Here is a 13,733-nt window from a genome sequence, read left to right on the forward strand (position 1 = left end):
TCTGCCTTTTCTCGGCCAAGAAGGCACCAAATTAGAAATGTATGCTACTATTATGGAACTATTTTAAGGTCATAAGTCTTGTAGCTCCACAAAACGCATTTCAAATGTGTAAGCTGCACCTTGTACTTGCAGGGTTATTTTCACATCTGTACATTTGTTTTGTAACTGTGTGGTTTTTTTTTGCACATGTGTGTGGGGGAAAACGTATGTGTAAAATATTAAAATGTATGTGTAGAAATGTTTTGAAGTTGTGGCAAGAGAAGTGCGTACGGCTTGTGCCATGCTTTACCAACTTCTTCCTGTTCGGAGCTGCGAGCACACGGCTGTGAAACTTTTTTCACAGATGTACGAATTTTGAGCCGGTTTTCACGTGGGGGTGGGGTCATATGGCGAGAGCCAATCAAAACATCTCTTACTGCCAACCAATCAGTGTTTCGCGAGGACTTCGATGGAAACTGTCGGCGCCTTATCTGTCGCTTTGGGGTCCTAGCTGCGTTGCCCTGGTAACAACTGTAAACAAAAGGCTGTGGTTAACTGCTCCGCTCCCTGACAGGATTTTTCATTCATTCGTGCCAATGAAACAGGAGGCCTCGATTCATGCAGAAGATATGGTACGTAACTGGGATATAAAAATATATATGTAAGAAAACTATTTAACCTCATAGACTAACCTTGTATACGGTACATTTTAACTGTAAGAAAGACATTAATGCCTAGTCCCGCCCCCTTCACGTGCAGTTCAGTTAAGTTCTACTTGGAGCAGGGAGCACATACTCAGCTCTGCTGCTCCAGTTGAGTTATTACCTCAGGATGATTGCATGTGAGAAGTTTGTGTGCGTGCCTTTCCACCAAGTAAGTGTTGTTGTGTCAGAATAGTGAGTTAGTAGTTCGTTTCAGAGTGTGTATGTTGATATAGAGTTGATGTGACAGTATTGTTAGATTGGGGTGCTAATCGCGATTAGCGTGCTAATCGCGATTAGCATGCTAAGCGGAGAACTAGCATTGTAGTCATTTGTATTGGAAATGTGCAAGTCATGCTAATTGAGCTATGTTAGATATTCGAAGTAATGATAAGTAGTGATGCTAGGAGGAGTATTATTTCAGTCAGTGTATGTTTTGTTAGTTAATACAGTGTGTTGATTAGCCTTATTCTGTGTTTGCAGACCACACACAACTGAGGCTCATGCCCATGTAATTCATCTGTGAAGTTTAATAAAGAAACTAAAGGGAGACAACTGCTTCTAACTGCTTCATGGTGTTCTAACCGACGCCCCCCATACAACACAACATCCCAACAAATCAGAACCAGCGCAATACAGTCCTTTAGTGATCCTCACCAACACTAACAATATATTTCTAAAGTTTTGAGTCATTCCCGTTCATTTGAAGCGTAATTTCCCCCTTACTGTGGCTAGTTTGGATGAGATGACTTGACCCTAGCTAGCATAACATAAATGGCAGCTAGCTCTACACTATTTCGGGCATTCGTTAACAATCAGTGTTCAGATAACTAGCGCAAACGTGCCGAGATATCTTGTTTATTATAAAAAATAAACGTTTGTGTTGTGCCATGGCTTATATGGTGATGACGTTTGAGATTGTAAATTTACGGGCCACAGATGTGTCTATGGTAAGGCCGACCTGACGAGATAGCTGCCTACTGAGGTTTGATTGGATATGGACATTGTTTATTTCAGAAGGAAAATGTTTGGAGTGGAATTGTTTGGAAGACAATCTTGGGACAATTTTGCTCTTTGTGTCAACCATGCCAGCTATCGTAGGGTGCTCTGGGAACTTCTTAGATCTGTTTACTGTATGTACACTTACTGAAATAAGCATTTTGTTTACATAAAATCCCTTGTCATTTCACCACTAGGTTTGAAACCCAGACAGCACGAAGCATCTTGCCGACGTCAAAATCAGATCAACAGACAGGGACATCAGCCTTCTCTTGGGAATAGGCCAGATATGCCATAACAAGAAATGGTAAGTCTATCACTACATAAGATCCATAACAAAATACTCCTAATTAAATCTTAAATGTGACCTGGTGGCATTATTGCGTGAATGCTTATGTTGCACACTTAATGAATAAGGTCCTCAAGTGTGTAGAGTTTTGCTGAGTTTGTTGTTTATTTACATTTTCCTCAGCATAACTGTACAGCTGACACCGCTGCCTTTAGGCTAGTGACAATGGGCCCAAAAAGGCCTTCGTTTTCGAGATACCCCAACCGGAGGTAGAACAAAACCCAATAATGTTTTTCCTCATCTCTAGGGTGTCCCATACATGAAAATGATTCTTGGCCAAAGTGATTTTAATGCTAAGCCTAAACATTTTACACATTTTCATATGCACCTCCAAACAAAAAAAGCACCCAAAATGTGACTTCTCTTGGGTTTTGTTCTACCTCTGGTTGGGGTGTCTCCAAATTTTGAGGCCATTGTCACTGGCCTACTTCTGTATCATAACAAAGCCTGTCACTTCCACGTTTCGTTCTTTATGTGACCGAAGTCACTGGCTACTGCACCAGAGAGGGTCCTCTGCACTCATTGCTGGTCCTATAATGCCATCTATTGGCGAAAACGTGCAACAGCATAATTAAACTAAAAGACAACTTCTGACAGGACAACAAAAAGACAGGGAGTGAGAGTAAGGGAATAACAAAAAGCCGAAAATGGGGGGTCCACTACACTTGCATACCTGATTGTGATGCTGTCACTCATTTTCTAGTCTATATCTTGAACTGAAAAAGGATTACATTATTATGTTTTCAGGTGTTTTGCCCCTGCGGTTGTGAAGAGGATGCTGTGGAGGTGGCAGCATGAACGTGTCACACAGACATTGGCTAAACTACTCGGTAAGTACAACGAAATAAAAGAAACCACCCCCTCAACCCTGTTTAGGCTACACACTACCTATTATAACCAGTTTTTATTTAGACCATTATTTGAAATGCTATGAGGCTTTCTGTTAGGAAACTGTACAGCAGGGATGGTNAACTGGAGGCTCGGGCGCCACATGCAGCCCAACTTCTCACTTTTAAAAGAAGAAAAAGGACAGTTTTTAACCCCCTATAAATCAATAGTGTAAGCATTCATGTAAAAATAAAGAAAAAGTGAAGTATCCTTTTGTAAATTCTCTCAAGTGCGTGGTGATGTGGCCCACTGATTGTGGTAATTAAAAATGTTGGCCCACCTTATAATGAAAGTTGCCCACCCCTGCTGTACAGCCTACATCACTTGTACATGTCCTTACCAAATAGGACACTAGCTAGCTAAATGTAACTAATATGGCATTGTGAAAGTTGTATGCCTAAATGTAAACCATAATATTAAATTTTGATGGACAGAATTCAACTAAACCAACATATTACATTGTGAATGTAGTTGCACAGTGATACTGAGACCGACTTATTCCTGTCTTTATTTGCCAGGCTTCTACAACTTGCCCTCAGAGTTCACATATGGTGAAGTGCACAGGTGTCCAGTCAGGTTCAGACTGATGCTGGTAACAAGAGGAAAACATGCTAATTGGTAAGTGAGATCCCTGCTCAACAAAAATCCACACAGCACAACAAGTAAGCCTAGTTTGTGGTATCAAATGTAAAATGGAAGTTTCATCATCAAAAAGTTGTAGAACACATCTGAATAAATTGCAGGCCATCAAAGTTGTGAATGGGCAGGGAAAACACAACCAGTAGGCTTATGAATTACTTTGACTCAGCACAGCACAGCAGATGCGATGCTACCATTCCTTGGGAATATGACACAGAGGTCTACTATTCCATTGTAAATATTGACTGGAAATGTTCATGTTTCAACTGTTTAAAAACATTGGACTCAGGGGAAAAAATATCTAGGTGTATATAAGTGAAAGCCCACCTTTGCCATTGTGACACAGCACACAAGTAGTGAAAAAAGTGAAAGCCCATTGGGAAACTCCAACTCCCATTGTCATTGTGACACAGCACTCCACCGCACACAAGTGAACACTGCACACTGCGAAATTGCATTTATGCCTCACCCGTGCAAGGGGGCAGCCCTCAGTGGCGCCCCAAGGGAGCAGTGTGGTGGGACGGTAGGTACCATGCTCAGGTACCTCAGTCATGGAGGAGGATGGGGAAGAGCACTGGTTGAGTACTCCCCCCACCAACCTGGCGGGTCGGGAGTCGAACCGGCAACCTCTGGGATGCAAGTCTGACGCCCTAACCGCTCACCCATGACTGCCCATAGTATACTCTGCACACAACAAAATTGCATTTTATGCCTCACCTGTGCAAGGGTGCAGCCTACATTGGCATCCCAAGGGAGCAGTATGTTGCAGTGTGGCGGGAAGGTACCATGCGTGGGGTACCTCAGTCATGGAGGATGGAGGAGAGAGCACTGGTTAATTACTCCCCCCACCAACCTGGCGGGCTGGGAGATGAACCAGCAACCTTTGGGGGCGGTAAAAACCTAACTTGCTCAGCCTCTGAGGCACATAAAAATGTGAAATTAGTTGCATTTAAAAGCCAAGACCATCATCTTGCATGAGAATGGACAGTCTGCATATTGGAATGCACCCATGTCACTTCAGGCGCCTTGGACAATGCATCGTGTATGCAGCATCAGGCTAAAATGGGTTAATAACACACACACACACACACTCTCCTCTAATCTTCTCTCTTTGCCAAACTTTAGATGACCTTTCCAGCATGTCCAACTCATCAGCATCAGGGGAGGAGAGTCGGTGAAGGTGGTGCACCATCCAGGACCAGTCATGGGCCACCAACACCTCTGCAAAATCTGCACTTCTCTTGTGAAACCTGTAGAAGACACTACAACCACAAAACTGCTAATAAACCATCACATACTGCATCACATCATGGTTCTCCATGTGTTACTGCACCCTCGGCAAAAGTTCTTTGCTAGATTGCCATCTGGCAGATGCATCAGGACAGGAATGTAGCTACTATTTGTGATTATATCTCCCCACACTCTTTCTTGCTTTGTATGGCAGTGTGTCTCTGTGTGTGTCAGAATGGAAGGTGTCGCACCATTGAAGTCAATGGGCAGTGGCATTGCATGAGGGATATAGAAGTCCAGATATCCTTGATGCTTTGGTGCCAGCTGTTTTTTTTTTTTTTTTTTATCTGGTCACCCACACTTCCCTCTTCATTATGTCCTATAGATTTCCATACCACGTTTTGGTGCTTTGGTGGTACGGACATTCTAACTCACCAGAAAAAAGAAAAAAATGAAAATGAATGGAGGGTTATGTCTGGTGATTTCTGGCAAATTAGAATGCCCATAACATCAAAGTGGCACTGGATTACTCAACCATTTGTACTTAAAAGATAGCTTCTGCCAATTTCAATATGCTGTTGTATACCTCATGCTACCCTTGACTTGTCAGTACCCGGTGATGCTGGCATTTTTTTGACTCAGCTCTTTCTGAGATTTGAGCTATTCTAATAGGGGCAGACTTTGATTGCATTAAAAACCTTCTTAACATAGGTCTAATCCAAATACTATCCCAAAAGGTATCACTCTTGTTGTCTGTTTGCTAGTTGTCTGCTGATGTTGCATAACCTTTTGAATGTTATTGGGAATAAATGAAGATGTTTTTTTGAAATGTAAACAAACGTTTGTCCCCATTACAATGACATGGGTATGTGGAAGAGCTGTCCCTTACTCATGCACCTGTTTAACAAAATGTTATTTTTATTCAAGTATGCATCGTGTCTAGGGGTATGCAGTGTTTTTGTTATATAAATGGCACATTACTTTATACTGTAGGCCTAAGTTATTTCAGATTATTTAAAATGGCATCTGGGAATTCCAAAATAAAGGTGAAATAAAACACTGGTGTCCCTTTTATTTGGCTCTTATACATGGGGGGGGGTTGGGGGGTTCTTTTATAATCTTTGTAGCATATTCATCCTCTTCTCAGTTGCATGGCTGAGACTGTTTAAATAGGCTACTGCCTGCCAATAGTGCACGCTTCTACTTAGTTGCATTTTAACGTTGTTATGTTACAGAGAATATAATTATTATATAATTGTTACCAGGTAAAAACGAAAAGCTAGTTAATGTAATGCAATTTGTTGGTCACTTGCGTCTGTCATAGTGTCAGAATATTCAGTCAATGAGTGCATGGTATTTTGCGTGGTGTCTGTGGGGATCAAGGTAAGCAGATCGTGGAAATAGTAGGCTATAGATATATTATAGATGTAAAATAGTCTACTGTATTAACTTACAGATGTAAAATATTTCGCTGCCTATATAAACTTAACGTGCCGGTAGTCTGTATTCATTTGGCGCGTTGCAAGTGATGTTTAGAGGTGAATATTCATTATCGCCACCTACTGCACTGGGATGTAAACGCACCCCATTGAAATCGATGGCTTGGCAATAAGCGATGTTTTGATTGGCTCTCGCCATATGACCCCACCCCCACGTGAAAACCGGCTCAAAATTCGTACATCTGTAAAAGAAGTTTCACAGCCGTGTGCTCGCAGCTCCGAACAGGAAGAAGTTGGTAAAGCATGGCACAAGCCGTACGCACTTCTCTTGCCACAACTTCAAAACATTTCTACACATACATTTTAATATTTTACACATACGTTTTCCCCCACACACATGTGCAAAAAAAACCCACACAGTTACAAAACAAATGTACAGATGTGAAAATAACCCTGCAAGTACAAGGTGCAGCTTACACATTTGAAATGCGTTTTGTGGAGCTGTAAGACTTATGACCTTAAAATAGTTCCATATACTATTCTACCACATATATGACTCACTTTCAATACATATTCTGACATGTTTCCACCGGTAGAATGCCCCTTTAAGAATTTATGATGGCCAGTGTTCTAAACAAAATGAAGACTGACTCATAGTCCCAAAGCTTAATTTGTTGAGACCAGTGTCCGAGTCCGAGACAAGTCCAAGTCCATTGAAAAGCAGACTAGAGTCCGGGCTCAAGTACTACAACCCTGGTCTTGACATTATTAAATGGATGATTGGTCAGTTCTCTTACACTATGTATTTTTCAGGCTTGTCCACTCCAGTGCCTCGAGGTCGGAAAGGAAAGAAGGGCAAGGTCCAGCTCACCCAGACTCTCAAACCGATGGCAGATTGGCTGGCCGACTGCAACCCTGAGGTGCTGCTCCAGGAAGAGAGCTACAAGAGACATCTCAAACACCACTGCAACAAGTAAGCTCGCCTCAATCCCATTAAAAACAAAATGGATTCACAACAACCAGGCCAACAAACTCATTAAAGGTTCACTGTGTATATTATACTTTCAGTAGTTTATTTCCAGAATTCGTGCTGCCCATTCACAAACAAAAGTGTAGCATGGTGACTAGAGTAGGTAGTGCAACTATGGCAATAGGCAGCACAGTTTCAACAAGCGGCAAATTTGATCTTTTCATGAATATTTACTAAGCAACAAACTAATATTTACTATGACCAAGTACATTAAGTCTTGAAGCTAAAGATGTCTATTTCTGGACATTCAAAATGGCAGATGTAGAGAAGATCCCCTGTTCAAAGTGCAATTTCCCCTGTCATAATGAATATATACAATTTGATGATGGTGGTAAGTGTGAATGGGCAGCATGAGTTCTGGAAATAAAGTACTACAAATAGTATGTCGCGCACGCTTAACATCTTCTGTTTTTGGCCTATTCTAGAGTGCTGCTACGCGTTCGCATGCTGTATTATCTCCGTCAAGAAGTCATCGGGGACCATGCCGAGCGAATCCTCAGCGGAGTAGGGGCCAGGTCAGCATTTCCCCTTAATCCATCCTTTTTTTTTTTTTTTAAAGTGGAAGCAAATGAAGAGTTTAGTTGCAAAATGACTTGTGCCATTTTTTTTTTACTTTTGCATTGCAAAGCCCTGGTTGTGCTTTCAAATACACAATACACACAAACACCTTCCCACATTCACACAGCAGCTCTGTAGAATGTCTTTAACCCTGGACATCGGTACCTTCTTGGCAGAGTATGTAGGATTGTGGTCAGAGTAGGCAATGCAACTATGCATTACCCAATTTAATCATTTCATGAATGTTTGCTAATAATTTAGTAATTTTAATTTCCCCAGTCCTAATGAATACAGCATAAGCATAATTTCCATCTCTTGTCCCTTGACAGGTTTGATGGTCCTAAAACCGAAATAAAAAGTACTTCACACAAAATAAGAAGTGAAGGCTATTGCACACATTTTAAAATCAATACAAGAATTAAGAACAAAAGTTATGCAGAGTTGTATTGACAGTTTTGATTATCCAGTATCCATGATTTAGGGCAGGGGTGGGGAAACTTCGAATTTTATTAAGTTATCCAAGGTCCGTACTATGAACACAAACCAGGATTTTCACAGTGCACTATAGGCCCCTATTTAAGATGGCTACCTTTACAACAGACCCAACCTTCATTACGTCCCCTGAAAATATGACTCAATTGTATTACAAATGTAATTTCTAAGATTTCTTTCTAATTATTTCATGTGAAACTGCATAACATTCAAATTATATCAAAGTTCAAAGTACTTTATTTGCCATTTGTGCATAAACTAGTAGTCCAAGCACATAGGAACTCTTGTGCAGGCCCTCTGAGTCAATACATAGAATTAAATAGAAAAATAGGAAGAGGAAATACATTAAAAAGTGATAAAAATCAAAGAGATCAAAAGAATAATTTTAAAAAGGTGGATCAAATGTTCTTTTGCCATCAGCCTCACTGTTGCTGGGAAGAAACTGTTGAAAAACCTTGCTTTTCTGGTAGGAATGCTGTCCGCTCTACTGTGTCTCAGTTTGTATGTGCAGTTCTTGTGTTTGAGCAGAGAGTTAGCTGGATGGAGTGGGTCTTTAATGATTCTCTCTGATCTCCTATGGCTGCGCTGTACATATACAGTCATGGCCAAAAGTATTGGCACCCCTTCAATTCTGTTAGAAAATACTCAATTTCCTGAAAATGATTGCAATCACACATTCCTTGTTATTAATATAATCATTTGTTTTTCTTGCAATGAAAAAACACAAAAGAGAATGAAAAAAAGTCAAATGAATGATCATTTTACACAAAACTCCAAAAATGGGCCGGACAAAAGTATTGACACCCTCAGCCTTATACTTGGTAGCACAACCTTTAGACAAAATATCTGCGAACAGCCACTTGCGGTAACCATCAATGAGCTTCCTACAACACTCTGCTGGAATTTTAGACCCTCCTTCTTGAGATTTGAAGGGTGCTTTCTCCAAACTGCCACTGTGAGACCCCTCCACAGGTTTTCTATGGGATTAGGGGGTGGACTCCTACATTATACTGCAAAATTAGTTGATAGTCTTCAGACTTCATAATTCCATGCACATGGTCAAGCAGTCCAGTGCCAGAGGCGGCAAAGCAACCTCAAAACATCAGGGAACCTCTGCCATGTTTGACTGTACGGACCGTATTCTTTTCTTTGAAGGCCTCAGTGTTTTCCGGTTAATTCAAATGAATGCAGGAAAAAAGATGAGGCCTTCATAGAAAATAACACAGTCCGTACAGTCAAACATGGCAGAGGTTCCCTGATGTTTTGAGTTTGCTTTGCTGCCTCTGGCACTGGACTGCTTGACCGTGTGCATGAAATCCCACACGGTCCCATAGAAACCCTGTGGAGAGATCTCCAGATAGTTTGGAGAAAGCACCCTTCAAATCACCTCAAGGATGGTCTAAAATTCCAGCAGAGCATTGTAAGAAACTCATCGATGGTTACCGCAAGTTGGTTGGTTGGTTGTTCGCAGATATTTTGTCTAAAAGTTGTGCTAAGTATTAGGCTGAGGGTGTCAATACTTTTGTCCGGCCCATTTTTGGAGTTTTGTGTAAAATGATCATTCATTTGACTTTTTTTCATTCTCTTTTGTGTTTTTTCATTGCAAGAAAAACAAATGAAGATATTAAAAACAAAGAATTTGTGATTGCAATCATTTTCTGGAAGAAATTGAGTATTTTCTAACAGAATTGAAGGGGTGCCAATACTCTTGGCCATGACTGTATGGAGTCCATGGAGGGAAGTGCTGTGCCTATAATCCTCTCCGCAGTCTTGATTATTCGTTGCAAAGACTTCCTTTCAGCCTGAGCGATGTTGCCATAACAGACAGTGATGCCTGTTGTGAGGATGCTCGCTGCAAGTCCTCTGTAGGCCTGATAAGATTTGGGGGCCAGATAAGACTGCCTCAAGGGCTGTAAACATTCCCCGAACTATGGGTTCCCCACCCCTGATTTAGGGCCTTTTCACTCCACAACGTCCGGCATCGGTGGGGCAGAAGCGATTTTTACCGGAGGCGGCAAAAAAACGCTTGACATCGTCAGCCAGCAATGTCCAGTTGAAATAAATGGCAAAGTGGGGGGATTTTGAATAGGACTGGCAGCACACGCCGACAGGGTCAGTGTGAAAGGCTGAGTAGAACACACCGGCCGAGACTTGACAGAAAAGCTGCCGTCTTCTCGCTGCCGCCACGTCACACTCTGATGTGCAAATGGCCTTAGTAGCAATAGTAGCTTTATTTGTCTCAGTATGGGTAATTGTTTTGCTCTAGTGGTTCACCGCCCTCTCTCACACACACATGCACATCCATAAAAACAAAAACATTTGAAAAACACATACAACCATAACACAAAAAAATGTTTGTAATTCTGTAGTCAATGTTTTGATCTGCCTCCCTCAGCGAGCTGGATATTTGGATCCCCCAGCCCTTCACTGCAGACGTCCCTGCTGACTGGTGGAGCAGTGAGTCAGATAAATCCCTACTGATTGGTGTCTTTAAGCACGGTGAGTTATAGCCATCCACATGTGCATTTAAATTTTTAAAAAACTTAGTCTTCCAACATGTCACCATGACACAGCCTGCAATTAAAGATAACTTTCTGGCGTGTGTGTGTCGTGTGTGTATTGCATTATGGATGAATTAATTCTTGTAGAAGTATATTGATTTTTTGCCAAATGTACTCCAAGAAGTAAGCAGCTCAAAGTCTTACATCCCACTGTATGGTAGCTGCACTATTTTGTTGACGTGTAACTTGCCCATTAATGCTGTATGCTGTGTAGCGCAACATTGACCCAGGTGCCTGAAGCTGCATGGATGCAGCTTTCAGACTCTTGAGCTTTGAGATTTTTTAAATTAATAATGGTTATGACCTCAGACCACACAACATGATTCCAGCAACCCATATCCTGACTCTGGATAGATGGATCTGATGAGACCAAGGTTACCAAATTGACTTGGTGGTGTCAAGTGGTTAAAAAAAAAGTGATGTGTAAAAACAAGTGTCCGGAAATTGGAAAGCTGAATTTCACCAAAAGAAACATGCATGCCAACACATGTACTATGACTACCGAAGGGGCTCATGATTCTCTCTGTGGGATTTTAACATTTTGTGGATTTTAACATTATTTTTGAATATAAAAAGAACATTATTTTTGAGACATTAAAGGCTGTATTTCAAATTATTTTGAGTGGACAATAAATTGAGGTAGTTATACGACTTGTGTATGTAGCGGGCTACTGTGTCAAAGTGACATTTCTTAATGTTTTCCCATGAAAAGATATACTTACAAATCTGCAGAAATGTGAGGGCGGTAGTCGCTTACAGATATAGGCAAGGTCACGTCACTGTGGACGACCTTGTGCCTAGTGCCGAAAAAGTCACACCCAAAATGACTCAATGACTACAGACCTGTTGCCCTCACCTAACACCTCAGGGAAACCTTTGAACGTGTGCTACTGCTTAATCAATTCAAGCGCCATGTCTGGCATGCACAGGATCCCCTTCAGTTCAGAAAGAGATTGTCAGAGGTGACTGGACCGCATAACAACCACCACCGTGTTGAGGGCAGAGCCATGGCTACATTGAGTTTCAAAGGGTTACAGGGGGGGATGCTCGATTGAATGCTTAACCAGTAAAATGTTCGGTCAGATTAATTTTTTTTGCTTTAATTCTGGTCTTCTAAACTGTTATCCTCATATATATACACACACACACACACACGTGCGTGTGTGTGTGTGTGTGTGTGTGTGTGTGTGTGTGTGTGTGTGTGTGTGTGTGTGTGTGTGTGTGTGTGTGTGTGTGTGTGTGTGTGTGTGTGTGTGTGTGTGTGTGTGTGTGTGTGTGTGTGTGTGTGTGTGCAGTAATGAACGATACTGACTTAGCTTTTGATGTTTTGTTTGTCATGTTGGTCATGGCATTTTGGGTGTGACTGCTTTTTTTAATACACTGATATCGTGTTCAATCCCATTTCTGCCAGGCTATGAAAAATATAACTCCATGCGAGCAGACGGCAGTCTGAGCTTTCTAGAGCACGTAGGCATGCCAGATCCAAAGGCCATAGCAGCGGAGCAGAGAGGAGCAGATCTGATGGCAGATGGTGGAGAGGGGTAGGTCGTCCTCTTCTTCCTCTTCTTCTTTGGGTTGTTCGCTGGTTACTTTTAAAAGTTATTTTATTAAAACTTTCTTTAACCAGGAAGTGGTCCCATTGATTTACAATAACTCCTCTGCCAGGGAAGTCCTTGGAAGTTAGTTGGGGTAATCCCATTCACCTCAGTGTTCCATTTCTTCCCAAAGATGGCTGCTCATGGAGCTTTTGACACACAGAGAGCGCCATTCACATAGTTCCAAAATCTTTCTAAGAAATGAGCGTCAAACACAGTCAAATTTACATCATCATTGCTTGTTATGTAGTGGTTCTATGTTAGTCTCTTGTGAAAAGAAAGCGGCTGCCTAGATTGATGTGAATCATGTCCATGACTCTGGTTTTACCTTTAGCAGTAAAATCCAGTAACATAGTGAGGCCTTGAAAAGATCCCAAAGCTCATTGATCCCAACTCAACATCAGCATTCACTTGTTTTCCGACCGTAAATGTATCACATACAATTAACAAAATTAAGACATTTACCGGTAGGCTTTTTTTTCACTGGGCATTATTGAGATCATCGAAATGGTGGTTCTGCTGTGTACAACCCATCACTGTTAATTCCTGGTTAACAGTGTCAAAAATACATTTTTGTTGTTGCTTGTGAGTATCTGTCTCTTTGAATATCTCGTGACTTGGCCACCTCATTGCGGTATTAGATTAGATAACTTTTATTAGTAACCAAGGGTGGATTTAAAGTGTGGTCAAGTTTTGCGTGAGTGGAAATCACATTTACGACATGCATAACATACAAACTTTCCACACTGAACATTTGGCCAATACCAAAAATAGTGCATCCTATTAAGACATGGTGTTGCATGTAGTAGATTGTATGTGGCAAGCCTTTTTTCTACATATGATTTTAAACTGTGGGAATGTTTTGTTCTGTGCTCTTCTGATTTTAAATATGCATCCTGGTGATTGGCTCAGGGAGGACGAAGACCCAGAGTACAGGCCCCTGCGAATGACATTCAAGGACGAGATGGATGTAAGCTCTTAGCATTTGCATTCCCATTACTCTCATTTTGAATAAAAGGGCAGAAAATCTGGTGTCACACGGTTGTCTTAAGTTATTACTTATTTATTTTCAGTACATTAGACTTGACGTTTTGACAAAGCACCTTGAAATGTTCGTCTAATGCACTGAATAAATGAGAAGTAACTAGAAAACACATCTGTCTGGCACCACATTTCAAGTCAAGTCAAGTCAAGTGAACCTTATTGTCAAAAGTCTGTGTAACAGGGTTGACGGAAGTTTGCACATTGGAGACTGGTCAAACGCAATTTCAAT

At 41.3% G+C, this 13,733-nt stretch overlaps 1 protein-coding gene and 1 long non-coding RNA gene across 4 annotated transcripts in view; both read left to right on the forward strand.

The window, feature by feature from the left end:
• The window catches only part of chd7 (chromodomain helicase DNA binding protein 7), a 114,940-nt gene that overhangs the window by 76,048 nt on the left and 25,159 nt on the right, over positions 1-13,733 (forward strand). For all 3 annotated transcript variants that reach the window (XM_063218197.1, XM_063218198.1, XM_063218199.1), the window contains exons 23-27: positions 7,038-7,197; positions 7,680-7,769; positions 10,700-10,803; positions 12,277-12,406; positions 13,373-13,430. In XM_063218197.1, coding sequence (XP_063074267.1) covers positions 7,038-7,197; positions 7,680-7,769; positions 10,700-10,803; positions 12,277-12,406; positions 13,373-13,430 — 542 coding nt within the window. The remainder of the gene's footprint in view (positions 1-7,037; positions 7,198-7,679; positions 7,770-10,699; positions 10,804-12,276; positions 12,407-13,372; positions 13,431-13,733) is intronic.
• Positions 727-2,859, forward strand: LOC134464893 (uncharacterized). The gene is made up of 3 exons (XR_010038087.1): positions 727-852; positions 1,877-1,986; positions 2,776-2,859. It is a non-coding gene; the product is annotated as an uncharacterized LOC134464893 (long non-coding RNA).

Source organism: Engraulis encrasicolus, chromosome 16 (genome assembly GCF_034702125.1).
Source record: "Engraulis encrasicolus isolate BLACKSEA-1 chromosome 16, IST_EnEncr_1.0, whole genome shotgun sequence".
In the NCBI taxonomy this organism is placed as follows: Eukaryota; Metazoa; Chordata; class Actinopteri; order Clupeiformes; family Engraulidae; genus Engraulis; species Engraulis encrasicolus.